The 27,743-nt window shown below is 62.2% G+C and overlaps 2 protein-coding genes across 3 annotated transcripts; one reads left to right on the forward strand and one right to left on the reverse strand.

Moving 5' to 3' along the window:
• Window positions 1-251: 251 nt before the first annotated feature.
• On the reverse strand, window positions 252-11,701 carry RNF126 (ring finger protein 126). 2 transcript variants are annotated; one of them, XM_027583454.2, is made up of 9 exons: window positions 11,521-11,701; window positions 4,171-4,229; window positions 3,846-3,909; window positions 3,301-3,545; window positions 2,130-2,198; window positions 1,986-2,055; window positions 1,305-1,398; window positions 1,023-1,138; window positions 252-943 (listed from the first exon to the last, which is right to left on the reverse strand). In XM_027583454.2, the coding sequence occupies exons 1-9, from the start codon at window positions 11,593-11,595 to the stop codon at window positions 794-796; spliced, it is 942 nt and encodes a 313-aa protein (XP_027439255.1). In that variant the 5' UTR covers window positions 11,596-11,701; the 3' UTR covers window positions 252-793. The 2 variants fall into 2 exon arrangements, with proteins under 2 accessions (XP_027439255.1, XP_027439256.1); XM_027583455.1 differs by having other exon boundaries at window positions 260-472.
• A 9,322-nt stretch (window positions 11,702-21,023) lies between these two features.
• FSTL3 (follistatin like 3) lies at window positions 21,024-27,029 on the forward strand. Its single transcript, XM_027587752.2, has 5 exons — window positions 21,024-21,223; window positions 22,553-22,738; window positions 24,896-25,111; window positions 25,447-25,674; window positions 25,765-27,029. The coding sequence occupies exons 1-5, from the start codon at window positions 21,121-21,123 to the stop codon at window positions 25,818-25,820; spliced, it is 789 nt and encodes a 262-aa protein (XP_027443553.1). The 5' UTR covers window positions 21,024-21,120; the 3' UTR covers window positions 25,821-27,029.
• The last annotated feature ends 714 nt before the right edge of the window (window positions 27,030-27,743 follow it).

Below are 27,743 nucleotides of genomic sequence, written 5' to 3' on the forward strand. Positions count from 1 at the left end.
GGCAGCGGGTCCCCATAGCCACGCAAACATGCGCGGTCAGCGGCCCCGCGGACAGGGCTTTTCCGGCGGCTGCGGTCTTCACGCTCGGGGAAGCTCCGGCGTCTTCGGGCGGCGGGGGCTGCCGGCGCGCTCCCGGGTCGGGTCTGCGGCCGCGGAGCTGGCTACGGCGCAAGGAGCCCGACCTCGCGGCCGCACAGCTCGGCCCGCCCCCAGCGCCCGCGCGGAAGGAAAACGCCAACCACCTGCTTCTCTTTCTAAGTAGGTGTATTTTTAAATAGCTTTCAAGATACACATATTTTTTCCTTTAAAAAACGTCTGTCGGAGCAGTTTTGTTCTTGTTTTGCTGGTCATCCTGTGGTCCCGAGCCCCCTGCGCTCGGGTCGGGGGCTGCTGGCCCCTCCAGGCGTCGCGGAGACCCCGGCCTAGCGGCTCCACCCGGTCTTTCCACAGATCATGCAGGGCCGCGTGTGAGCTAAAACGTCCATTTATTTCAAAGCAGTAATAATTTAAAATTATAAAAACCTTTCCGCCGTTGACTGTGTGGAGGGTGAGGTTAGAGACAAACGGGTGGGGGAGCCGGGGACGCCCCCCCGGGGGCGCCGTGCGCCCAGGCACCGCCCCGCCAGACGCCGTGGGGAGGGCGGAGCTTGCTCTAGCCCGGAGGCAGCGGGAGGCAGCGGGAGGCAGCGGTCGTCCGAGTCTCTGCCCGCCGCGGGGGGGCACCTCCTCCTCCAGCTCGCGGCGCCCCCCCCCCCCCGCCGCCGCCCCGCAGGGCCCGGTGCGGGCGGGGGGCTCAGGAGTTGGCGGCCGGGTTCTCGTTGCTGGGCGAGCTGGAGGAGGAGGAGGACGACGACGACGAGAAGCTCACGCCGCTCAGGCCCGGGGGGTTGGTGGCTGTGTTCTGACCCGTGAGGCTTTTCCGGCACACGGGGCAGCTGTCGTGCTTCGCGGGGACAGAGGGAGGGGCGGTTCAGAGACGGCGCGCGGGGGCGGGGGGGCGCGGGGGAGGGGCGCCGGCTCACCTGCTGCAGCCAGGGCACGATGCAGCCGTCGTGGAAGAGGTGACTGCAGGGCAGCTGCCGCACGCGCTCCCCCAGCCCGTAGTCATCCTTGCACACGGGGCACTCCAGCCCGGAGCCTGCGGGACAGGCGCCCGTGACCCCGAGCCCCGCGGGGGAGCCTGCCCGCCGCCCGCCGCCCGGGCACGCAGGGGCTGAGGCCCCACCCGGCATCCTGGGCGGGCGGGGGCCGGGGAGGGGGGACGGACGCGGACCGTGTCGGGACGGGGGCCGAGCGCCACACACCTACGTGTTCCTCGGTGACGGGGACGGTGGGGAGGGCCTGGATTTTCTCTTTGTCTGCAGGCGGGGGGCCTGTGTTTTCAAACTGATTGAGGAGCTGAAAGACAAGAGGCCAGAGTGCCGGGAGCTCGGTAGGCAGGCGCGGCCCCTCGCCCCGAAGGGCTCTGAAATGCAAGGCTGGGTTACCTGCAAAAGCACCAAGGCCGTGTTTTTCCTGGTCCCCGGACCCCCCCCCCCCCCGAAGGCTGAGCCCCACGCTCCTACCCACCCGTCCGCATGTCCAGTCAGGGTCACCTTGCACCCAGGGCAGCCGCAGCCCTGGGGACAGCACGACCCCTCCCAGCACCACGGGTCCCACCCAGGGGCTGGTCCCTGAGGCCTCCTGTCAGCTAGAGCCAGAGAGTTGGGTCCTGCCATGGCGAAGTGCACCAGTTCACCCGCGAAAGGCCTCACAAGGGCCGCCAAGTTCACGGTGACCACCCCATCCCCGGGGCAGCTCAGGAGAATGTGGAGGTCCACGTGGGGCACCCCAGCCTCGGGATGGGAGTTATGGAGAGCTGGGGAGCAGGGCATCCACACCAGGGACCCTCTCGGCCTCTGGGAGCAGGGCCCGTCAAGCTCCTCATCCTCAGCAGAAGGAAAGACAGCGACCCCCGTGCCCTCCTCGGGGAGGTGACCCTGTACCTGCGTGATGATGGCATCCAGGCCGTTGGCCCCCCAGGCGTAGTCCATTGGGTTTGAGTGCAGGACACCCCTGCGCAGAGAGACCTGGGGTTCAAGTGGCGGAGGGGCTGGGCAGGGCACAAGGGGACCCGCCCACCTACTCACCAGGGGCCCAGGCCCAGGCTGGGGATGCTGGCAGGAGTGATGATACCATTGACCAACTGCTGGATGATCCTGGAACAGAGTGGGAGGCCCAGCATGTGGTCAACACCCTCTGAGGCTGGGCACCCCAGAGGAGGAAGCAGAGGAGACACGTGTCCAGCTTCGAAATTCACAGCGTTTAAAGGCCGTGTTTTCAACCAAGATTTGCAAAGGCTCAGCCACGAGACAGACCCTCGCCGATCTCTGGGCCAGCTGTCCTGCAAGCCTGGACAGCGCCTGTGAGCGCGAACCACGTCACGTCCGCCCCCTATCTTACAACCTGGGGGTGCATCCCGGAGGTCCCCAGCCCTGCCATTCGCAGCAGCCCTGAAACGTGCTGGCTGAGGTCGCGGTGAAGCCAAGGCCCGAGCCTGGGGCAGCCGCTGCAGGGCAGCGCACAGACAGGGGACACCAGGGGCATCAGGGCAGCCCAGACTGTGTCCTTGGCTGGCATCGGACAGGACAGAACACATCGGGGCTCCCCGTGCATCGAAACCCATCTTAAGAGACACAGGCGCCGCTCTGTGTACGGCCAAGTTCCAGCTACCAAGACGCTGGAGAAGCCTGGCCCTGTCTCCTCTGGGGGTGGGCCCTCCGAGGAACGTTTCCTTTTTACCCCCAGTCCTTCTGAACAAGCCTCAGCTTTCAAGGGAGCCGTCCTGGTGCCAACCCCAGCATGGAGGGAGCTTGGGGCTCCGCTGAGGAGCACGGATGCCAGAAACCCACCCCATTTGCCTGCCGCCCTGGGAGACAAGGACCCAAATGGGAACCAGCCGTGTCTGAGCTGATGGGCATGCGGGCAGGGGGTGCAGGGGAGAGGCAGAGACCCCTCTCAGAACGACGGGGGTAACTGAGTGGACAAGAGGGCCCCTGGCCCTGTCCAGGTCCCGCCGCATCCTCAGGCCCTCGGGCCACACTTTAGGGTCCCCCTCTGCACCCCATCAGCATGGTGGGCTCAGGCAAAATCTGCCTGGATGCAATGGGGAACTGCCCTGCCCAGAGGTCAGCCCCAGAACTAGCATCCACCCCCTCTGTGCCCACAGAACCTTCTAGAAGGGCAGATGGTCAGTCTGCCTGAGTCGGGATGGGACAGATTTTAAGACTCCCACCCGCTGGCTATCCCGAGGTGCCTCACCCTTCCAGCGTAGGGACGCCTTCGTGCCGGCCGGTGGCCCGCCGTGCAGTGAGGCGGGCGCGGGGCTGCCGGGCACCATACCGGTGCCGGGAGTGTTGCTCTCTCTCCCGCCGGCTCTCGGGGTCCCTGCCCTCATCGGCCTGCACCCCAGGGGGGAACGTGGGGATCTCGAAGCTGTCGTCAAAGATGCCGAAAGCAAACTGGCCGTAGCCCTGCGGCAGCGTGAACAGGTGCTGGTCCACGTTCTGTGGGGAGGAGGGCCGTGATCACGGGCAGGGGCAGGAGCCCTGAGCTGCCACCTTGGGTCCTGCCCAGCCCAGCCCCTTGCCTGGACCCCACGTTTCCTCCGTGCGCCGAGGGGTGCTGTCCTGGGGTCAAGGCTCTGAGGGATGGGGACACACCAAGGGGACCTTGGCATGTGTGGGATAAAGGAGGAAGGAGAGACCCAGCAGTCAAGGGTTAGGCGGGAGGAACAGTCCTGCAAGGCGAGGGGAGGGGTGGGTAGCTGCCTGCAGGAAAGGGGCACAATCTGGGGCCAGACTCACCTCGAATGGTGGCCTGCTCTGGTCCGCGGGGGCTGTGGAGGGGGCGGACCCATTCTCTGTACTCCTGGGATGACGGGCACAAGTCAGCAGTGGGGGTGTCCCACCGGGACCCAGGGCTACTGTCCCCCTCTGAAACCCTGCCCATGCCCTGGGTCAGGAAGGGGGGGCCATCTCCCCTAAACCCCCCCACCCACCGTGGCCCATCCAGGCTCTGTCTGCCCCCAGAACTGAACCAGCATTCCATGCAGCACCCCGTGTCCCGGCCACAGGCCCCCCCCCCCCCCGAGGGGCCTGGTCCGGCCAGCGTGCACCTAGGCTGTGTTACCTGGTCTCTTCTGGAAGCTCCTCAATAAAACCAGACTCGCACCTGGGGCAGATGTAATCCTGCAGAGGAGAGGGCAGTGAGTGCGATCTTGGGGGCCCTGCCCTCAGGCTGTGCTAGCTAAACATGCCCACAGGACCGCAGCCTGCAGAGGATGAGCTCCAGGCACACCTGTGAAACTGCTCAAGCCCAGAGTCAGAGCTGGCAGAGGCCCCGCTGGGTGGCCCTGGGTGGGGCCTGTGCGCGGACACCCATCAGCCGTAGCGTCAACCTCTGTGTCTCAACGACTGGAGCCCCCCGGACCTGCTGCCCTGGTGCAGGTGAGGCCCAAGCTCCCAGGTCATCTCCCCACCATCCCACAGTCCCACAGTCCATCAGCCTATGTTCCTCAGGACGACAGAAGCCATTTCAAGGTCTCCACTCAACCACATCAGCTGTTGAAGGCTCTGACAAGGCCTGTACCAAACGGGCCAGCTGACGTGGGTCCACCGAGCAGTTCCTGACTTGCACAGATGGAGAACATTCTGTGAGTGCCCCCCACGTGCACAAAGAGGCACCTGCCCCAAGCTCCGGGGGAGGGGTCACATGGGTGACCATGGAGCCCCAGAACTATGGAGGCCTCAGGAGCTCAAGTCCCAGAAGGGGGCCACGGAGGGTGGGAAGCACCATCCAGGCACAGGGACCAGCCTGTGGGTGTCCTGTGGTGGCATTTCTGTAACGTTCCAGCAGCCCTGGCACAGGGCCTGTGACCCCATCCCCACTGGCCACGCCCCCCCCACCCCTGGCCCACCAGTGCTGTCCCAACTGGAGAGTGGGCAACTGGCCCCAGGGGAGCCACAGGCACGAGCCCACAGCCGTGGGTCCCAGAGCCACACAACCAGCCACCAGTGCGGGGTCTGCTGCCGCCTGCTGAGTGGGAGAGAAGGGGGGGGGGGGGGATGGCTGCTGACAGTCCCAGGGGAGCCACAGGTAGAAGGGCCAGGTCCCTCCCTCCATCAGGGCAGTGGGCGCCACCACAGCACAGGCCACGTCCCCTCACCTTCCCACACGCCGAAAGCAAAGGGGGCCCCAAAGGACACTGTCTGAGCCAAGTGGGGAGCACAGGAAGGAGGTGCACAGGTCCTAAGAACTGGTATCCAGGACGTATAAATGACTAACAGCTCAGCAACAAAAACACACACAACCCAGTGAAAAAATGACCAAAGAACCAAGACAGTTCTCCAAAGACACACGGATGACAGTGAGCTGGAGGACGCTCAGCACCGTCGGGCAGCAGGGAAAGGCAAACCAGAGCCTGGAGACACCACCTCACGGCGGCCAGGACGGCCCGACTCCCAACACACAATGACAAGTGCCGGCGAGGACACGGAGACCTCAGAACCATCCGCCACGCCGGCGGGGACAGTCACGCGGTCCCTCGAAAAGTTGCACACGGAGTCACCGGACGACCCTGCAATTCCACGGCTGGGTACACGGCCGAGGCACGAAAACGCACGTTCACACCAAACCCGCAAGTGCACGTCCACAGCGGCCCCACTCACGGCAGCCAAAGGGCGGCGACAGCCCCAGTGTCCGTGGGCAGGTGGATATGGCCTACCCACGCAGGGGAGCGTCCCGCGGCCGCGGGCAGGAACCAGGCGCCTTCACGCACGGCCCCGGGGACGGACCCCGAGCCCACGACGCTCAGGGAGGGAACCAGACACAGAAGGCCCCACGGGGTGTGAGTCCACGTGGGTGACACGTCCGGAACAGGCTCATCCGCGGAGGGGAAGGGGGCTCGTGGGGGTGGGGGTTGGGGGAGGGGTGACGGCTGATGGGGACGGGGTTTCCTTTGAAGGTGATGGAATGTTCTGGAACTGGATGAGGTGGTGGGTACAGGACTCCTGAGTGTACAGGAAACAACGAGGGCACACTGTGAACAGGTGGGTTGTATCTCAACAAAGCCACCAGAGGAGCAGCAAGGACAGCACCCTTTGCTCCTCCGAGTAGGGACGTGGGGGCAACGGGCAGCTCTGCAGCACAGTGAGTGACCAGCCCTCAGCACGTGGGGCGAGGGTTCTCACTGCCTGGTAGAGCCTCCAGGGGAGGGAGGGTCAGGGCACCGGCTGATGTGGCTGCAGGTGTCCGTGGTGGCCTCGGTTAGGATCCTGGGAATCAAACCACCGCTGGGCATGGCCGTGTCACAGACAATACTGGGTGTCTGCCCAGGGTTGCCCTTGGCTCAGGGTGGGCAGGAAGGTCCAGGCTCTCTCTGTGTCCTGGTGGAGCCCACCCCACACACACACCTGCCCTACAGATGAGACAGAAACCAGACGTGTGCCTGCCGTCTCCAAGCGGGATGGCGGGGCTGGGGAGGGCCTATGTGAGAAGCTGTCCCTCCCTCTCATCTGAGCATGCCGCCTGTCCCCAGCCAGCCTGGAGGAGCCAGAGCACGGCTGGTGTGGCAGGCGGCCTCAGCCTGACCTGCTGGCAAACAGGCAACCTCTCCTGCCATTACTGAGGCTTGCGGCTGCTCCTGAGCGTCACCTGGGAGCGCCATCTCACACAGGGCACAAGCTCCTCATCCACTCTCCCGTGTGGTCAGCTCAGGACACCCCAGCCTGGCCACTCCCGCTCCCCTGCCCCATCCAGGCCACCTCCACCTGCCCTCTCTTCTCAGGGCCTGCACACCATCCCCTTTGCCAGAGTGTTCTCCCCCGATAGCTACCTGGCTTGCCCCCTCTCGGAAGTCGGGTCTCTGCTCAAACGTCACCTCCTGGCTGCAAGCCTCGGACTCCCCACCTGTAAATGGAGGATGGCCTCAACCCTAGGGCTCTGAAATCCAGCAGCCACTGGGGACCAGAGGGTTACGGCTCCACGGCTGGCTGTGGTCAGGGCCCCGCCTCTGTGTTCTCTGTGAATCCAGGTTGGCCTGTCGGAGCCGTGGCCCTGGCACCGAGGAGTTCAGCAGGCTCCACCCTCTGCTTCTAGGCAGTGGGGAAGGGACCAGATCTGGGGGTGTTCCAGTGCTCTCCCCCTCCAAGGGCACACCCCAGAGTTTCTCTTAAACCCAAGGAGCCAGTAATAGAAAACTGCAGCCAAGCAAGGAGACCCTGGATGGAGTGTTTGCAGCCCACAGGGCAGAGCCTGCCTACCGAGCCTGGGTCCAGGTGGTGGCAGCCCCATGCTCCCAGCCCTCCAGTGTGAGCACCTGTCTCTAATCGATGGCTCCTCATGGTGAATTAGTGACCTCTCCCCCTAGGAGAGAGGGAGGGGACCACCGCAGCAGCATCACCAACAGTGGTGGCCAGAGCACCGAGGACAGGATGGACAGACGCTCAATTCTCTGAGCGCTCGCTCCTCATGCTCAGCCCCCATGATGCGCCTAGGTGGTGCGGCTCAGCCCTCCTCAGTGACGGGGAGGTCAGCTGGGATGGCCCTCAGGAACAGGCACCAGCCCTCATTCATGCGCTCCTTCACAGCATGGCCAGGCAAGTACGGTTACATCGGGGAAACTTCGGCAGGAGTCAGAGAGGTGGCTGGCCCCACAGGATGGTCTGCTCTATGGTGACGCTGGGCTCTGTAGGCCCAGGCCCATCAGGGCCCCTCCAGAGGAGGCAGAGCTCCAAGTGCAGTGCAGACATCGGAGGGACAGGGACTCAGGCCCAAACACAGACGCGATGGGACTCCCGCACCCCTGCAGCCCCCTGCTCAGCAGCCCGCGAACCCCAGGAGCACACCTGCTGCCCCACACAGCCGTCCTCAGCTGTCACTGGGCAGAAGGACCTGCCCAGACCCCATGGGAAAGCTGGCCCTGCCCCTCACCACTCCCCAGCCCCCTGCACTTTATTCTTGGGGTCTCAGCAGCCACCACATCCCACGTTCACACCCCATCTGTCCCCCGAGCATCTGTGAGCATCATGCACACTGCCGAGTGCCGGGGAGCAGAGCCACACCAGGACCTGGCAGTGTGTGAGGCCCGCTGCGAGCCAGAGATGTGCGCACACAGCCCAGCACTCGTTTCCACCCAGGGGTACCCGATCCCACCTTCCTTCATCTTCCCAGGGTGCTTCTGGCACCACTGCCAGCCAAGACCCCTCAGGACAGGACACATGTGCCCACCATACTGGGGGTCCCCTCACTTCGGCCTGCCACATGGCTCAGAGGCCTGGGGCTCCCCAGGGCATGGCTCAGCCCAGCATTCAGCCACCTCTTTGGGGCTCAGCCTGCTTCCGCCCCTACTGACTTCAGACCCTGAGCAAACACCAGCCCTCTTTGGAGTACCCACTGTGTGGGGCTGCAGGGCGGGGTCCATGTTCCCCGGGGTGGGGGTGGGGCAGCTCACACATCGAGGCTCCCTAGGCATCCCTGGTGCCCGATCTCAACTCCATGCTCTGCACTGCCAGCGAACCACCGGAGTCAGTTCCACACTTAATCTCCCCAGGGCCCCGGTTTCTGCAGCTGCAAACGGACGGCTCACCACGGGGCAGGGCCTCCCTGCCACAAGCAGGGCCCAGTACAGCACACAGCACACGGCCACACAGGGCTGTCCGGTGGCCAGAGGGTCCAGACCGAGGCCACATGGTGCCTGGGAGGCAGGCCCAGACCCATGGAGGGCTCCGTGGAGAGGACTCCACTCATTCTGCTAAAAACTGAGGGCCAGGACTTCTCCAGGCCCCTCTAGGAGCAAGGGCAGTGGGCGCGTGAAGAGCGCGAGGGCAGGCCGGTTCTCTTCACCCCAGCACCCCTCCAGGCCCCGTCTCTGTCCAACCGTGCACTCAGGACGTTTCTGAGAAGGAAAGCAGTCACCATCAATGAGACGACCGGCGGAAAGAGGGCCATCGAAGGCACAACAAGGAGCTCAGGGCGTGAGGACCCCAGACTTCCACCTGCTCCGTCCACCTGGTGGGACCCTGCACCTCCTGGCAAGCCCTGCGGACGCCAAGCACGGCCGGGCTCTGACCATGGACGCTCTGCTTCCACAGACCCACAGTCACGCCACCCAAACCAGCAGCACGTCCACCGCATCCCGAGTGCTGCCGTTTCCCGGGAAGGATCGAGTCTGGGCTTGTGCGCCAGCGGGCCTGTCTGGCTCCTGCTCCCACATGCCCTGCCCCAGCTAGGCCGCAAGCCTGTCCCTGTGCGTCCTGTGGGTCAGGTGCTGGGCTCCTTCACACACACACACACACACACACACATGCTCCCACTGGGCCCCACTGAGTGGGCACGGGTTAGCTCCTCAAACCCATCTTGCAGGCGGGGAAACTGAGGTCCAGGGACGTTGAGCGCCTCGCCCAGAGCCACATGGCGGAGACGTGGCACAGCTGGGTGCGGCCTCAGCCTGATCCTGCAGAGAAGCCCCCGAAAGCAGGTACTGTCTAGGGTCTTTGGAGGGACCACCGCAATGACAAAAATCTAAGGTAGGAACTGCACACAAGCCAACCCCAACGCCCTGTAGCACAGTAACACCGGCACCACCTTCCCATGAACAGAACACGCCGCCACGGGGGCTAGGACCTTCCACCGCTACCAGGTTAGCTGAGTGTGCATTGCCGGCCCCACAACACCAGGGGTGCCCCTTGCTGATAAACAGTCATCCCGTCTACTGCGCCTCGTGGAATCCTACTCCAAACCCACAAGCAGGCACACTCCTTACTGTTACTTGCTTTTACAGAATTCACCAGCACTCCCAACTAAATATTTGCCATCACTTACTCAACACTGGCTCCCTGACCAGCCTATAAACTCTGAGGACAAAAGTCAAGGATACCTTGACACCCCTGGATTCTGTGCTTAGGAAGGTCCTCACCAGCCTGGCGACAACTGCAAGAGGTCAGGGTCCTCCAGGTCCAAGGCCACGCGGCCAGGAAGCGGCCACACCTGGCCAGAACCCAGGCCCTGTGCTGGCCCCAGAAGAGGCCCAGAGCAGACAGCTGTGCAGACACTGCCCAGCCCCAGCACAAAGCAGGCCACTCTGGGGGAAGCCCGAGACCCAGGGCCTGTTGCGGGGCTCCTACCAGCTGCAAGGGGCTGTATGCAATTAATCTACGCTGGTGAGCTGTCAGGGGACCAGCCCCTTCCTGCCATGGTCGAAAAAGGTTCCGAGTTGGGGCTGCAGAAAGCCGGAAGGAGGCAGAAGCAGGACTTCCGGGAGGGAGGCCGAGTGGGGCAAGTCTCAGCGCCCGCAGCAGGTGCTCACACATCTGAGGTTTCATTTTGTTTTTCCCTCTTCTCCTGAGAAGGAAAGAGCCCCTTGCCTCTGGAAGCCACACCTCCCTACCTTTCCCGGCCTCCTGGGCCCAGACACCGCTCTCTGCTCCACACCCCGACTTCAGCCCACTTTCCTTCTCTGTGGCTGGGATGATGCCGAAAGACTCCTTCCCCGGCCCCCTCCCGGCCCCCTCCTCCCAGGGGTCCCCACAGCGGGAAAGGCAGATCCGAGTCTGGCTCTGATACCGGAACAGCCTCCATCCACCATCCACCACCCACAAGCCAGACGACGGTGGGGAGCATGCCACCCGGAGATGAAGTACAAGGAGAGCACCGAGAAGGTGCTCAGTAAGTCCTCACCGCCTGCAGCCCCTTCGGCCGAGGCCGGGGAGGGCTCCCAATCCCACACCTCCCTCTTCCCGTCCCGCCTGAGCTGGCCCAGTGGCAAACGTCGGGACCACGGCTGGCCTGAGCTTCCCGGGGTTTCAGATTTTGCACCTGTAAGGCTGGAGAGGGTCGGATGGGACCACGGCTTTCCCTTCCGGCCCGGGGCAGGGAAACACGGGTCCCACCCTGGACCTCCGGGATGAGGAGCCTGGAAAACTGTAACCTTTAACAAGCGGCCCCCTCCCGCACCACCCGGTTTGAGGCACGTTGGCCCTAAATGAGCAGAAAGCAACACCTGGCCACAGGCTGGCCTCACCGCACCCCCACCCCCCAACTCCAGGGAAGCTCAAAAACGCAGGCCCGGGTCACAGAGATCTGCCCGGGGCAGCTGTCAGGCCCGGCCCAGGTCCACCGCCTTCTCGTCCCGACCACGGGAAAGCGGGCGGGAGGGCTCCACCGGGCGGCCCGCAGCCAGGCGCCCGCAGCGTCGACCACGCGCGCCGGGAACGGCCCCCCGGTCCCCCCACCTCTCTCCCGCTGGGCGGCGTGCCGAGCGCAGGTGACGCGGCCTCCGCGGGCCTCAGTTTCCCCATCGGGGACCGAGGCCACGCATCTGGGGTCATCGGCCTCGCTGCGCCCCCGGGGGGCGGCCCCCGCCTCCGGGCCCTCCGCAGAGACCCGGGCCGACGCCGCCCGGGCCTCAGTTTCCTCGTCGGAGCCAGCTCGCCTCAGGCCGAGGGAGAGAGCTCCCGCCCGCCGCCCCGGCCCGGGCCTCACCGGCAGGCGCGGCACGATCTCGACCGAGCAGCAGTGGCAGAAGTACCGTCCGGGCTGCGGCGACGCCTCGGCCATGGCCACTGCCGCCTCCTCCGCGCCGCCCGCCCCCCGCGCGGCGCCCGCCGCCGGCCGTTTGCTGCTCCCTTGCCGGCCGACGCGCCCGCGCACGCTCACGCAAAGCACGCAAGGCACGCACGGCGTGGGGTGGAGAGCGCGCGGGAGAGAGGCAGGCGGCGCGCGCGGCAGGCGCCGGCCCGGACGACGGTGGTCGCCGAGGGACAAACTCGGCGCGGCCGCCTCTCGCTGGCACTCCGGGCAGGGGGGCGGGGCCAGGCCTGGACGACCAAGGGCGGGGGGCCGAGGAGGGGCGGGGCCTATCTCCTTGCGCACGGTTCGGGGGGCGGGGGTGTGGCTGGGGGCGAGGCCCGGCTCCGAGCTGCGAGGAGGCCGGGGGGCGGGGCCTGCCTGGGGTGGGGTCGAGCCCCTCCTCTTCTCCAAAATAGGCAAAAGCTTCCACTTCCCTCACCGTATCTCCCACCTCAAGTACCACCGTTCCATCCCCTCCCTGTTCTGGCTGGTGCGAGGCACCGGGCGCGCTCTCACCTCCGGGCCTTTGCACTGGCTGTGCCCCTGCCGGGTGCACCCCAGACACCTGGGTGGCTGCCCTCGCTTTTCTCCAGTCTTTGCTCAAATGTCTCCCCTACTGAGACGCCCTTCTCAATATTTCCACCTGATAAACGGTAGGGTCGGCCTCACAGGAGAAGGGATGTTTGTATCTCGTTCCCAGCTGGACTCAGGACAACGCCTGGCACACAGGCGTTCCATAAACCCTCGTCCAATGAATGCAGAGGAGAGACCCATTCCGGGGTCGAAGGAGGGCTGCCCTCTGTGCCACAGTATGACCCATGGGAGAAGTGAGTCTGAGGCCTACTGGGTGTGGCCTTGTTTCTGAGAACGAAGGAAGCCTAACCTCCCCCCCATCCCACAAAATTAATCAGCAAAAAATTCGTTATCACCCAGCACAGGCCGGGATCAATTCTGAGGTTAATTCCAGCCCAATCACGCATTTATTTATTTATCCACTCAACAAGACGTTCATTGAGCACCGGCTGCATACCAGACCTTGTGATGGGTGCAAGGACCCACACAGCGTGGAAAACAACTCAACGGGCAGTGAAAATGGCTCCGTGGCTCGGGGAGACACCCCAGCCCCATGAGATTGAGCCAGGGGATGTGTCCCTAGGGTGGTGCCAGCTCTGCCTGGGGAGACAGACCGACGGTTTCCTAGGGGAAGGGGCATTTGAGCCAGGGCTTCGAGTAATGAATAGGAGTAGGTTGCAGTTGGGCTTCCCCCAAAAGGGGCCATTGGAACCAGAGTGCCAAGCAATTAAAAATTGGAGCCTATATATAAAAGATCTTGAATGTCAAGAGGCTAGGGACAAGGACTTGTCTGCCAGCCAGTCTTGTCCCCCTTAAGGTTCAGGGGTGATTCCAAGCCATTCCTGCTCTGGAATGGAAAGCATGCTGGTCCCATCCCTGGGAATCCAGGAAACCCCAGGTCCAAGGAAGGGCAGTTTGCCTCAGGCCTCTCATGCCCAGCCCCTTGCCCATTTCACACCACAAACATGTCCATGCTTTCATTCTGCAGAAGTTCATGAGGTATCGCCCAAGAGGCCTGTGTTCAAGCCCCACCAAGCCTTGCTGGCTGTGTGTCACTTAATTCTCTGTACAGATGGCAGAACCTGCCTCCCAGAGTTTTGGGACTGGATGAGGCTTGGAGCACACATGGGTGTGCTCACCGGACCCTGCTGCCTGCCCTAAGCTCATCTGCCCCTCGCCCACCCTTCCCCCAACCCAGCCTCACTGGCTCCCTTGGGTGGGCCAAGCTGCAGCTAACCTCGGGACCCTTGTCTGGTCACGCCCTCTGCTGGGAGTGCGCTTCCCACCGTCCCTTCTCCTTCCCTGCTTCTCGGGAGGCTGCCTCAATCCCTTCCTGAGGGAGTCCCCTCCCATACTGCACCCTGATGCCCAGCACCCTCTTTCCTTCTCCTACAGCCATCCCTAAATCCAGGAGTTATCAATGGCATCGCCTAAAACATGAGACCAGTTCTCAGCCTGTAGTCAGTGTCCCATAGATTCTTGTATACATGAATAATTAGTGAGACCCTGGGGCGCCTGGGTGGCTCAGTTCATTAAGCGTCTGCCTTCGGCTCAGGTCATGACCCCAGGGTCCTGGGATCGAGCCCCACGGAGCAGGGAGCTTGCTTCTCCCTGTCCCATTCCCCCCTGCTTGTGTTCTCTCTCTCGCTGTGTCTCCCTCTGTCAAATAAATAAATAAAATCTTTAAAAAAAAAGATATTAAAAAAAAAATAGTGAGTCCCTGCTGGGTGCCCGCCCCAGGCACAGCTCTGGGAATGCAGTGGGAACAAGAAACCAGGGTTTTGTATATTGTAAAACTAAGAGCTCAGTATGGGCCTGAAGTTGAATCTTCCTGCCAGCACCATGATGTGAAGACAACTGAGTCCCCATTTTACAGCTGGGGAGACTGAGGGTGCACACAAGGTCATGCAGCAAGGCCAGGACTCGAGCCCGGGGCCACTGGGCCTCTGTGTCCTCTGTGTGGGCCCTTGCCTGCTGGCCACCCTGGGGCTGGGCATCGGAACGCCAGCACTCAGGCCGTGTCTGCATATAACCCAGTGGCTCTGGGGTTCTGGGGCCCTCAAGGCACCCGTTTGTGGCCAGGGCCCTGCACAATAAAACACAGGTGGCTCCTGATGGGTTTCCCAGCCTTTCCTTGAAAAGGCTTTAAGAGTGGATTATGGAGGTAGGGTGGCACCTGGCCCCTACAGATCTCCCAAGGGCAGGACCATGCCTCCCCCTCAGACTTCCCACAACACGGTTGTGCTCCCCTCTTATTAGACACTACAGGACAAGGACAGACAGCCCCTCCGAGACGGTCTTCCATCTGTAAAATGGGTCTCCCTCCTGCCTCCCAGGGCGGCTGCCTCTGTAAATGGCAGCTGTCTAGTCACCAGACCTTTGTGTGTGCCTTCCCCTCTGCCTAGAGCATCCTTTCCTTCCGCTGCCACCATGCTGAGTCAGGAGCCTCGTGGGCAGAGGGGAAGTTGCCCTGACAGTCAGTCTACACCCATCTGAGTTTCCCCCCTGGGCAGGTGACTCCTGCTCTTGCTAGGTTTCCTTGCCTGTGGCCCAGGGACACAATAGTGGGGAGGGTTCGGGAGGTGAAGCCTCTCCTAATCCTCTGCCAGGTTCAGCCTTTTTTTCTGGCGTTGTAGTGTGTTTTGATCTCGATTTCGGGCGAGTGACCATGTTCAAACTTCTTTTCTAGCTCATTTATTTTTCCAGGTGAATGTTAGGACCTTGTCTCAGGTGGGACAATTCCATGGAGATTACGACTGAAACTGCATTCAACTAAGTGAGCTGGTAGCATTAAGTGCCCTGTCCTGGCCCAGATGGCCAGGTGTGCGCTCATGTACTCACCTACGCAGGTTCAAATCAAGCCTCAGGAAGGGGTCTGGGAGAGCTTTGGGGCCGGAGAAAGCAATTACCCATGTTGCAGGCAAGAGACTGAGGCACTGAGCAGGAAGGGCACTGCCCCACTGGGCAATATTCCTACGGAGGAACAGTCTACTGATGCAGGTTTTGGGTTTGTTTGTTTTTTTTGTTTTTTTAAATCTTATTTGTATATTTTGAGTTATGCCTTTTTTCCCTTTTTATGTATATCTGTTGGTTCATATTTTTTAAAATTTCTATTTTTTCATTTTATTCATACACACCCAGGTGTATCTCCAAAAGCAGGCTACTCCTTTAACCCGAACCAACAGCACTTTACCAAACAACGGGGTAATCAGTAGGAAAGACACAGAGCCGAGGTCAATCTACAGCCTCAGCCACGTCGGCTGCTCATCTTCGTCTTGGTTCCGCATCCCGCTGTGTTGTCAGTTCTTCCCCCGGGACATTCCTTGGCCGTGACCTTGACACACTGGCACGGGCTCGAGTCAGGCCAACGGAGTGCTCATGCCTCCTCTTCCCGTTCACAGTCCCGTCCCCGAAGCAAACACAGAGGATGGGCCAGGAGGATGAATGGATGCACGAAGGAGAGGAGGAAGGGACGAGGTCCCCCGCTGCGCGAGTTAGGGGTAACGGGAAAAGCCCCGATGGGGGACAGCGTGGCGGACGGCAGCGCGCTGTCCCGTCCCAGGGGAGACCAAACCCCGCGGGACCTCGCTGTGCTGAGCCGGCCGATAAATAACCAACGAAAAAGGGCAGCGGCCACGGACTTGTGCTCACGTCACACCGGGAACTGTGCCCAGCCACCTTGGCGGGAATGCCTCGACTGTCCCCATTTCCCGGGAGGCGCAGGGTGGCAGCTTCCGGGCCGGGAAGGGGGTCCCCCCACCCCCGCTCCCCGGGCGGCGGCGGGGCCAGCAGCGGCGGGCTGGCCAAGGGCCCGCCGCGGGGACGCAGCAGCGCGTGTACGCACGGCCGGCCGCCCGCGCGCCCGCGCTGAGCACTGCGACCCCCGACACACCTGCTGTCGGCGGCTGAGCCCGCCACAGGCTCCGGATCTCCAGCACTGCGAGCTAACCATCTGTGCGGCCGGACTGGCCCTAATTTGTTAGAGCAGCAAACTGGAAACTAATACCTCCAGCTCTCGCCGGTCACATGCACGCTTGCTCTGCCCGGCCGGGTCTCCCAGGCCCCACCCCAGCAGGCTAGCTCTCCAACCATTGGCCGGGGCTAGGTCACATGGCCGCATCTAAGCCAATGGCCAGCAAGAGGAGTGGCCGGCATTACGTAGGTCCTGTTCGGCCTATCAACATTCACCTCTGGGCTGGGGGTGGGCCCTACCTTCAGTGGCAAATAATACTGCCTGCTTCCTGCACAAAATCTGTTCCCTTTGCAGGGGAGAGGTTGGGGTAGGGGCCCTTGGATGGCGTGGAAGAGTTGCCGCGGGAATGGGCTTGGATTGAGCAGGAAGGGCCTGGAACCCAGGCGAAAAAGCCAGGACTTTGTCTAGGGGCCATGGGGAGCCACGGGTGGCGTTTGAGAGGGGAGGGCAATCCCACGAAGGCGTTATGAGGCCCAGCTCTGACCACCACGCCCGAGTCTTCGGTTGCTGCCTTGGCTATCAGCATCACATGCCCTATTAGAGAACCCACGAGGCTTTGCTTGCCAGAGCCCTGACCGTTGCAGGTCCTAGTGCAAGGGCGGTAGATCTTAAGTTGATGAGTCTATCCCAAGCCTTCTTCTGATTGAGGCAGGTGGGAGGAGGTGACCCTGAGAGTTCTGAGGTTATATCCTGGAGGCAAAGGTTGGCACTTCAGGGTATGCGTGGTTGCTATAGCCCCTGCGGATGCGCTGCTCTGGGTCCTAAAGGCTCCACTTGAATAAAATGTAAACGGGCTTAGTGAAAGCTGGTTTTGTCCACTTCAAGTGACAGAAACTCAGCTTAAATGGACTTCATCTTATTGGGGTGGAGGAATTCAGGCACAGCTGGATCCAGGACCTCGAATTACAGTACAGGGAGTTTCTGCTGCCCCTCTTGGCTCAGTGTCCCACTGGCCTGGCTTCTCGCTGGCCATTGGTAGGAGCCACCTGCAGCTCCAGGCTCACACCCCTCCGGCTCAGGCAGGAAGTGGGTGTCTCTTTCCCAGAAAAAAAAAATCTCAGAGCTGACTCCTCCTGGTTTGCTGAATGCCAGATGATCCTAATTGGTTGAGCCTGGGTTGGTGCCCACTCCTGGGATCATTTGGGCTGGGAGCACAGGAGGTGATTACTCCAAGGAAAATCTGGTGCTGGGACCAGAAGGGGGGATGCCAGCCACAATCTGGGGGCTGGCTGTCATTGTCCAGTCCAGAAGAGGAGGGCCCTGCCCCACAGCTCAGCACATGGGTCCTGGAATCCTGCTTATCTGGTACTGATGCCAGTCCCAACACTGTGGGGCTTTGTGACTGCCAGAAAGTCACTTTCCTTCCTCCACCCTCTGTAAAATGGGTGCATGTCTCATGGCATCAGTGAGTGGCAAAGAAGGCTCATCACGCATCTTCTCCAGACAAACACCTATCTGCTAATTAATAAGCATCTGTATACACATGTCATGCCCCTGCTGTGCACCAGGCACTGTCCCTGGCATCCTGGCTGGAATCTGCAGTAAGGGGATCTGTGCCCATTTTACAGATGAGAAAACGGGTTACAGAGCAGTCACACACGTGGCCTGGCCAAGGTGGCACATCCTGCACTGGACTCCCACCAGAAGGCTTCTTCTCCCTCCAGGCCTCAGGGTCACCTCCTTGGAGACCCCACAACCTCCCTGCTCCCAAGGGCCTCTGTACCACCACCCGTCTTCATACTTGTGCTCACTCCTTTGTTTGTCTCCGGCAGATGGGGACCCTATCACTGAGGCACCAAGCCCAATTTGTGGTGCCTGCCTATTGCTGCTGTAACAAATTGCAACAAACATGGCGATCTTAGAACAACACAAATTTTCCTCTTCTAGTTCTGGAGGTCCGAAGTCCAACATGGGTCTCACTGAACTAGAATCAAGGTATTGGTACAGTTGCATTCCTTCTGGAGTCTCAGGGGTGGGAGGATCTGTTCCTTGTTTTTCCAGTTTCTGTTTGTGTTTTTTTTAATTTTTTGAAGATTTTTTTGTTTGAGAGAGAGAATGAGAGTGCATGAGTGAGTGGGGGGAGGACCAGAGGGAGAGAGAGAATCCCCAGCAGACTCCCCGCAGAGCAGGGAGCCCAACACGGCGCTCGATCCCAGGACCCCGAGATCATGACCTGAGCCGACGTCAGTTGCTTGACCGACTGAGCCACCCAGGCGCCCCAACGAGTGCCCTCCTTAATGTCCATCACCCACCACCTCCTTCCATCAACTCTCAGTGTATTCTCTACAGTTGAGAATCTCTTAGGAGCACCTGGCTGGCTCAGTCAGTAGAGCGTGCGATTCCTGGTCTCAGGGTTGTGAGTTCAAGCCCCGTGTTGGGCGTGGAGTCTACTTAAAAAAAAAAAAAAAAGCCTTTTATGGTTTGTGTCCTCCCTCCCTTTCTCCCCATAGGATGAGGTCCTATGCTCATCTGTTTTGTTTCTTGAATTCCACATATGCGTGAAATCATATGGCGTTTGTCTTTCTCTGACTTACACGTTTCCAGCTTCTAGAGGCTGTTCAGATTCCTTGGTTCCAGGCCCTTCCTCCACCTCCACAGCCAGCAATGGCAGGTCCCGTGCATCTCTCTGGCCACGGAGGGAAGTGCTTTCTGCTTCTGATGACCCTCTGATTCCCCTGGGCTCACCTGTGTGATCCAGGACCCTCTCCCGTCCAAACGTTTGAGGTGGGCTTTCTCTTACCGGGAGCACAAACATCCTACCATTCTTGTTCCTGCAACCCCTCCCTCACCATTGTTCAGTCCAATGCGATTGAAACGTCCTCCTCTGAGGAGCTGGCCTTGACCTCCCGGGTCGGCATTGGGTACAGCATCCTCCATCAGGACCCTGATCCCTCTGGATGGTTGTGGCCTGTTTTCTGTGGGGCCTGGAGGAGTGAAGCCCGGGGCCATGGGCAGTCATGGGGGATGTCTGAGCTGGGGAGGGGCCTCCTGTTAGACCGCTGAGGCAGGAAGTAGGCTGCAGGGGATGAGGCTGAGGCCAGTTCAGGGTGGAGAGAAAGGCATGAAAGGGGGGCTCCCCAAAGAGGGCCAATGACTTGCTTTAGGTCACCCAGCACATGGCCTCCGGGTTGGGGAGATGTGCCAGGTCGGGGGGTGGGGCAGGAGGCTGCTGGCAATCACCCTCAGTTTCGAACCCACGCCAGGCTGACAATAAGCCTTTGGTTTGCACAACCCAGGCTGGGGCGGCTGAGCCATGGCAGGGTCAGGTCTCGGCCAAGGTCGCAGTGTCCAGCTCTTGCACACCCTGGATGAGAACATAGGGCCCCATCCCTGCCCCATTCCCCCACCAGGGGAGAATCCCTTCACAGAGGGGTCAAGGACAGGCCAAGACAGTTGGGTGTCCTCCCTCAGTGCCACTAGGCAGGAACGTGGCCCTTGGCTACTGGTGGGGGCACATGGGTCAGGCTGAGCAGCTGAGATGGAGGAAGGGATCTAGGCATGGCATATTCTGGTGGCAGATCTCGTGCATATGGAAGGTCTGTGGTGTGTGGTTGCAGGGATCTTTGGCTTCCACATCCGGGGCAGGGGAAGATGCAGGAATGGGAGGTGATGCGGTAGCATCATCACCCCCGTGAGATACCCCATTGTTCTCCACCTCTTTTATTTTCCTGAAAGCATTTACCACTCTTTGAAGTTATACATTAACTTGTTCATCTATGTATTTTGTTTCTACGGCCCCTACAAACCATGGGCTTGGTGATGACAAGACCAGGTCAGCCTTGGTCACCTGGTATGCCAGCACCCCCCCAACAATTCTTGCCATAAAGAGATAGTCATTATTTCTTAGAAATTCAAACAGAGAGGGGCTGTACAGGACCCACGAGCATTTGGAGAATGCCCTGACAATTTTGGGGGGGAGCCCCAAAGATAGGAGGGATGAACTCCAACATAGGAGGAGCATCTGGCTGCCCCAAGGCCCCCAGTGGATTCAATTCTTTCCAGGGCCATTCTGAAGTCTGATATCACTGTCATAAATTGTGGAAAGGCTGGGATTCTGGGTGGTCAAGGGCTCCAGATATATAGAGCAGAGAACCCAAGGAGAGGAAAAAACCCTAAGCCAGTAAGTGCTTTTCAAGGGGGCCTGGGAGGACCATTTGCAAAGGTCTGGGAGGGGAGCGGGGGTTGGTGCTGTCTCCCAAAGGCCAGGCTCAGGGGCCACACTCTGGAAGTCTTTCGGAAGGCTCACTGCTGTCCCCGACGCTGAGGCCATTTGTGGCTCTGGTCTCCTGCTGCCGCACCCCTCTGCCTCTGCTGCCACCCAGCCCCGGCCCATCCCCACGAGCTCACACCCAGCCGAGCCCACTGGCTGCAGCGGCCAGGGGGAGTGAGCGGGTGTGTGTGTGTGTGTGTGTGTGTGTGTGTGTGAGTGGGTGGATGTTGCTGGGGCTGAGGTCTCGGGAGTGTGTGGGCGCGTTGGGGCGGGGAAGAGGTTAGGGGCCCAGTTCACACTTGGGCCACATGAGCGACCGCTTGCAATCCACGACGTGATACACGGATCCGCAGACCCGCTCCCCGTGGGCCTCCAGTTAGCTCAGCCACAGCCCTCCGGCTGAAGACCCCCCAAACTCACGGTGAGCCCCTGGAACTCACACCCACCACCGGTTTGGCCCTCTCGCGCTGGCCACAGGGACACCTTCCCAAATTCTCGGGCTCCCAGGGCGGACCCCCAATCCCCACCAGCTGCCCTCGGGGTGGCCAGGCCCAGCCCCTGCACACACCGTGCGCGACACTGCCTCGCGCCCCGCCCCGGCCCGGCCCCGCCCCGCCCGCAGCCAGCGGGACCTTTATAGGGAGCGCCCGGCCGCGGCGCGCTGGGAAGTCGGTGCCGCCGCCCTCCCAGCCGCCTGCTCGCCCGCCCGCCAGCCCGCGCGTCCGACGCGGGGGCCGCCGCCGTCTCTGCGTCCGCCATGCGTCCCGGGACGCCGGGGCCACTGTGGCCACTGCCCTGGGGGGCCCTGGCTTGGGCCGTGGGCTTCGTGGGCTCCGTGGGCTCGGGGGACCCCGCGCCCGGTGAGTGGGGCGGCCGGAAGGGGCGGGCGGGGTGGGCCACCCACGTGGGCCTGCCCGGAATGCGGGCCTTGGGGGAGATGTTGGGGGGCGCGGCGAGGGTGGCAGCTGGTGATCGGAGGCCTCCTCAGGTTCAATCTGGGAGGGCTTCAGGCTCCCCTCCCCCAGCCCCAAAGGGCCTGAAGGAGGGTCACCAGGAGGTCAGCAGAGCAGATGTGGCTCTCTTTCACAATTGTCAAGAGTAGTAGTCACCGTGACTGCTGACATTTATTGAGTGCTTAGTGTCCACCCTCCCTGAATCCATAATAATAGCCCAATAATGTGTGTACTCTCATCATGCCCATTTTCCAGATGGGGAAACTGAGGTGCAGGGTCACACAGCTTGTAAGTGGCAAACTCAGGATTCGAACCTGAACCATGTGAGTCCTGAAGCCCCAGAGAGGCAGGGCTGGGTGGCTGGACCCTGGACCTCCACCTGAGGTCTCAGATCTTCTCCAGGTTTGGCTTAGGCAGATGGATTGTTGGAATCCCATACCTGCCACTTGTTGGGGGATGCCGGGCAAGGAATATCCCCACTCCCGGCCTCAGTTTCTCATTTTGTAAGATGGGTGCCAAGGTGCTGGGCTCCCGGAGCTGGTCCCTGTAAGGCGCTCAGACAGTGCCTGGGAACCAGTGAGCTCTCTGGGATGGGGGCCATGGCCACTCCTGCCCCCACTTAAGGGTGCAGAAAAGGGAGGGCTATCAGCCTGCCTACCCCACCCGGCAGCCCCACCCCAGCCCCGCTCGAAGGGGAGAGCTGAGCCCCCTCCCCGAAGGCCGTGTCCCCAGGGAGATGGTGAGCTCATGCAAGGGGAATGTTCCCAAGTTGGAGTGAGTAAGAGGCGGGCCAGGCAAGGGGGGGCTGCCAGGCGAGGGGGGCTCTGTGTGCCCTCGGGCGCTGTCTAGACAGAGGGCAGAGGCGGAGAGGCGGCTCCAGGGCCCACTGACCCTGACATGTCCAGCTCTGGGTGTTTGACTGGTTGGGCAGGATGCCAGGCCTGGGCCTGGGGGCCTGGAGTGAGGGAAGGTGGGGAGAGCTTCCCACCATGAGTGGGGGTTGTAGCTCGTAGAGGACAAGGAATCCCAGAAGGATGGCAAAAGGATCCAGAGCTGAGCGGGGATGGGAGCACCTGTGCAGGTCTCTGCCCCTCCTTCCCAGGTGGGGAGCAAATCATCCCCTCTGTAATTACCGAGCACCAACTGCATACATCCCCCAGGGCTGGGAGCCGGGTGTTGGGAGTGGTACCGGAGGGCACCTCTGGTGTGGTAGTCACTGCCCCACCTTGTCCACAGGTGGTGTGTGCTGGCTCCAGCAGGGCCGAGAGGCCACCTGCAGCCTGGTGCTGAAGACTGACGTCAGCCAAGCCGAGTGTTGTGCCTCCAGCAACATTGACACCGCTTGGTCCAACCTCACTCACCCAGGGAACAAGATCAGCCTTCTGGGCTTCCTGGGCCTTGTCCACTGCCTCCCCTGCAAAGGTGAGACCATGGGCGTCAGCCACAGGCCAGGGTCACTGGGACAACTGAGAATGAGCTCCCCACCTCAGGGTATGCAGAAGGTGGTTGAGTGTTTGTGGAAGGAATCCAGGGTTCAGAGAGAGGCTGGGGACTTGAGGTTCCCAGGCCTCAGCCTCCATCTGTTGAGGATTTGGGAAGAAGCCTCCATCTGTGGAGGACTCCCCAGCTTGGTTTCTAGCCTCTAGGCCCTTGCTCATGCTGAGTGCTCTGCCTGGGTGACCTTTCCCACCTGCACCCCACCTGGGAGAAGTACACTCGACTCACACCTAACCCTGGGGAAGGTGGATTTTCCCAACTGGCCATTTGGGTTTGTGACCCGCCCCCCCCCCCCCCCCCCGCCAGGCAGTGTTCCAAACACTTAATCTGCCCATAACTGCACAGATTCCAGGGATCTGTGGTGGGACCACAGATTCATGTTTAACAAGCACGTGCCTTCTGGACCATGTTCTGAGAAGTGTTCTCTGCTGCCTCCTTCATCAGACTAGGAACTCCTTGAGGCCAGAATGAATGAATGAATGAGCCAAGACATATTATCTGCCTTGGAGAAGGGGCTGGGGACCCTCCCAGGCCTCTCTGGTTCGGGCCAAACCTGCAGGGGCCCAGAGGTGGTGTGGGGGCATGGCTTGAAGGAGGTGGGCATTAGTACCAGGGTGTTGGGGCATCATTAGGAGTTTGCCAGCTGGAGAAAGTATGGGATCGGGTCCTAGTGGGTGGGGCCAGGGCAGGGAGGAGGCTGGAGCTGAGGGCCAAGCTGAGAGCCCAGCTGGCCACTGGGATATGATTAATCCCTGATCAGCCTGGCCGGGTGGTCTTGGGCTCACTGCCATGTGCCCTGGCTCCCTCTAGAACCTCCTCTGGGTTCTGGGAGGAGGACAGACTTCAAAAATTGCATGGCCTGGGCATAAGGTCCAGGTCACCCGCCCCTCCGCCCCCCAATCTCATCTGGCCTTGGGGAAGGCAACTCAGTTCTCCCACTTCCGTTCCAGCTTGTGAAGCCACCCAGGGGGAGTGTTTCCAGATGTGTGTGTGGGCAGGCAGCTTGGGAGGTGCCCAGGTGCGGCCCACATGCCCTGGCAGGGGTGACATGGGGGCGCCAGTTCACCCGCTCATTTATGCTCATGCTCCGCCAGTCGGCCTCACCTTACGCACAGGGAAACTGAGGCTGAACTCAAGAGTCTGCCCTCCAGGCCCACAAGCAACAGAGCTGGGGGGGTCCGTCTGGGGTCTGGCCTGGAGTTTTTGTGCTGAGGAGCCCCTGGCTCTCCTCCGCTCACAGCTGTGACGAGGCCTCAGTTTCCCCCTTTTGTAAAATGCTGACAAAATGGCATCACCTCATGGCGGAGTGGCTGGGAGATCGCAATGAGCCTGGGAGGGCCTGTAAGATGAGCAGCTCATTAATGGGTCTGGGTCTGGGTCTGAGTCCGATCTGCTCTGCGTTTCCCAAGGTCCTGGGATGGGGGTGGCGGGGGGGAGACCCCAGAGAGGGAACTGCCCTGGTCAGACCTGTTTCCCTGCCTGAGAAATAGGACTGGGGGGGCAGGGGTAACCCCTGATTCAGGGGGCTCGGGATGTGGGAATCCCCCTCCCCAGGAAATGAGCCTCAGGGCCTAGCGCCAACGCCCCGCCCTCCCCGACGCCTCCTCCGGGTTGGTCCTGGCAGGCAGACGCTGCTCGTCCTCCCCAGACCGGCGCAAGGACGGGGTGGGGCCCCCCTCCGCTGACGCAGTCGGGCCCCCCGCCGGCCTTCCCTTCAGGGCGCGTAAATCAGGGAACAGACGCCAGCCCGAGCGGGTGGCCCAGCTGCGGAGCGAGAGCGGGCCCGGGCCCTGGAAGCTCGTTCCTGAACCCCTAGATTCCGGGCAGACACCCGCCTTCCCGCTCACTCTGAGCCCCGCCTCCAGGCAGAGCCCCAGCCTCGACTCCCGGCCCACCGGGCGCGGGGCTGATCTCGTCCCCGACAGATCCCGCACCCAGACTCCGAACCAGTCGCCCTGGCCCGTGTTCCCCGACTCGCGGCCGCTAGCCTCAGAACAGGGGGCGGGGGCGCCGTGGGCTCCGCGGACCTCCGGCCTCGGCCACGCGCCCCCCCCCCCACGCGCGCGTGCTCTGTGTCCGCAGATTCGTGCGAGGGCGTGGAGTGCGGCCCCGGCAAGGCGTGCCGCATGCAGGGGGGCCGCCCGCGCTGCGAGTGCGCGCCCGACTGCGCGGGGCTCCCGGCGCGCCTGCAGGTCTGCGGCTCAGACGGCGCCACCTACCGCGACGAGTGCGAGCTGCGCGCCGCGCGCTGCCGCGGCCACCCGGACCTGCGCGTCATGTACCCGGGACGCTGCCGCAGTACGTGGGGGCGGGGCCGGCGCGGGCGGGGGCGGGGCCTACCAACTAGACTCCGGAGAGGGCGCCGCTGGATTGGTTCAGCTGTGGGGTCGGAATGAGGAAAAGCGGGGTGGGGTTTTGGAAAGGGAGGTCTGGGACTCACGTGGCGTGAGAGATAGGGGTGCGTGACTCAGGGCGGGGCTTGCGGGTGCAGCCCGGGGGGCGGGGCCTGGGTGTGGAACGGGTGCGGGCGGGGCGCGCGGAAGAGGGGCGGCTTCCGGCGCGGCCGGGGGCGGGGCCTGCGGGTGGGACCTGCCGGACCGCGCCCCTGACCCGCCCCGGCGCCTCGCTCGCAGAGTCCTGCGCGCACGTCGTGTGCCCGCGGCCGCAGTCGTGCGTGGTGGACCAGACGGGCAGTGCTCACTGCGTGGTGTGTCGCGCGGCGCCCTGCCCCGCGCCCTCCAGTCCCGGCCAGGAGCTCTGCGGCAACAACAACGTCACCTACATGTCCTCGTGCCACCTCCGCCAGGCCACCTGCTTCCTGGGCCGCTCTATCGGCGTGCGCCACCCGGGCAGCTGTGCAGGTGCGGCGCGGAGCGGGGAGCAGCGGCGGGGTCTAGCGCCCCGCCCCTCTCCGCGCCCCCATTTCTCTTCTCGTCCCTCCCGTTCTGCAGGCACCCCTGAGCCGTCAGATGCAGAGTCGGAGGCGGAGGAGGAGAACTTCGTGTGAGCCTGTGGGGCCGGCTTGGGCCTGGCGTTCAAGGCCTCCCCGTTTTATTTATTGCCACAGCCGAATCTAATTTATGTCCCATGGACGCTTCCCAGAGCCTGGACCGGGACCACCTGGGGCGGGGGGGGGGGGGCCGGGAGCCCCCTGACAATATCTTGGAAGGATTGGGGGGCAGGAGGCCTGGGAGTGTGGCTGGTGGGTGGGGCTCCCACCGCAGGCACCGTGCTGCCCAGGAGGACCCCATGCTGCTTCTGCTCTAGGGGATAACTTAATTATCACCACCGCCGAGAGGGCTGGGGATTCACCCCTGCCGGCAATTAATGAAGAAGCACCCCGGCCTTCTAGGCCACAGACTGGGAGTGAGAAGGGGTCCGCGGCCTGGGTGTGCATAAATGAGCCTCAGAACCTGCTCAGGCCTCAGATAGACCAAGGAAGCAGCCACTGTCCCCAACCAGCTCAAGAACTCCAGGGTTTACCTTCCCTCCTGCTCCCATTTCCCTAGTATGTCCTGTGGTGGCCCCTTAGAAAAGCCCAGCTTGTCCCCTGGAGTGCGTGAGGGGCTGTCTGTGTCTCCTGACACGGGCCTTGGGCCAGCATCAGCCCAGAGTGGGGCATTATGTCCAGCGGTGCCCAGTGCACTTAGGGCGGGCCCCAGGGGGGCACAGGAGCCCCTGCTCACCCACTGGCCCGGGGTGGGGTATGTGCCCCAGGACCCACTCTGTACCCTGCCTTCTGGAGCCACGTGTCTGAGCGGCACCCCTAGTTCTGGCTGCCCCATCCACAGGTGAGGTCCAGACCAAAACCCCTCAGTCCCATGAGACTTGCCCTGGCCAAGCCTCTTAGCCCAGTTCCAACTGGACCCTCCTCACCCACCAGCCGGCTCAGGAGTCTTCACACCAGCCAGATGCTGGCCTTGGGCCAAGTCCCTGCTTTCTCTCTGGGCTGTTGCTTGGTGTCCCTGCTCTGTGGGGACCAGAGCGTCAGGCCACACGTGGGGGGCCCAGCGGGCAAGAGTCCAGCTCTGAGTTTGGGGGAGCTGCACAGGAGCGGTTGTGCTCCGCCTCTCCTAGCCCCTCAGAAGTGCCTTACCTGTGACCCTGAGAAGTGCCCTTGAGTAATGGGTTCACCCGAGCCCCCCGACAAGGCCATCTCCCCTAGCCTGGGGTCCTGCCTCACCAAAGAAATAAAGACTCCACTTTGGAGTGTCCAAGCCTTGGTTTGCCTCTCTCTCTCTCTCTATCTCTATCTCTCAGCCTCTGTGCTGCCCCCCTTTGGTAGTGGGTCACCAGCCGGGGGCCCTGGGGTGTTAGGGTGGTGAGTGGGGAGAGACCCCTTCTGTCTCTGGGCCTCAGTGTCCACCTCTGGGCAGTGGGCAGCATCTGGGGAGACAGCTGAGGACGGTAATGTGCAGAGCTGGGGCCGTGAAGGGAGAAAGCCTTTCTAGAGCAGGAGAAGGAAGAGGGGATCAAGATGGCTTAGGGCACCCCCAGGAATCCCCCTGAAGGTACCCCCAAGAGGCCTGGCCTAGAAGGGTTGGGGGTGTGATAATAGCAGTAATACAATTAATGATGATGCGACAACAATCACACCAGCTGGGCCTTACCCAAACCTTGTGACAAGCCGGGCACCGTTTGTTGGAAGCCCTTTTCAGAGAATGAGAACAGACTGCACGTGGAGCCAGGCCAGCCCGAGACCCCACCCTCTCCGGCCCTGGCTTCCCCACCTATGGCGTGGGTGTGGTTAGCTGGAGGCTGAAGGAGTGCCACGTGGGGGGCACTGTGTGGGCAAAGGCCAGGAGGCTGCCCCGGCTGTGGGTTGGGGGTGGGTCAGTGCGGGGAGGGTGGTGAGGGGCCTGGGTCCTGAAGCAAGCGGCTCATCGTCACTCAGGGAGGCAGTGGCGAAGCCAGACTCTTGGCCACACCG

This window comes from Zalophus californianus, chromosome 1 (assembly GCF_009762305.2).
Source record: "Zalophus californianus isolate mZalCal1 chromosome 1, mZalCal1.pri.v2, whole genome shotgun sequence".
Lineage (NCBI taxonomy): Eukaryota > Metazoa > Chordata > Mammalia > Carnivora > Otariidae > Zalophus > Zalophus californianus.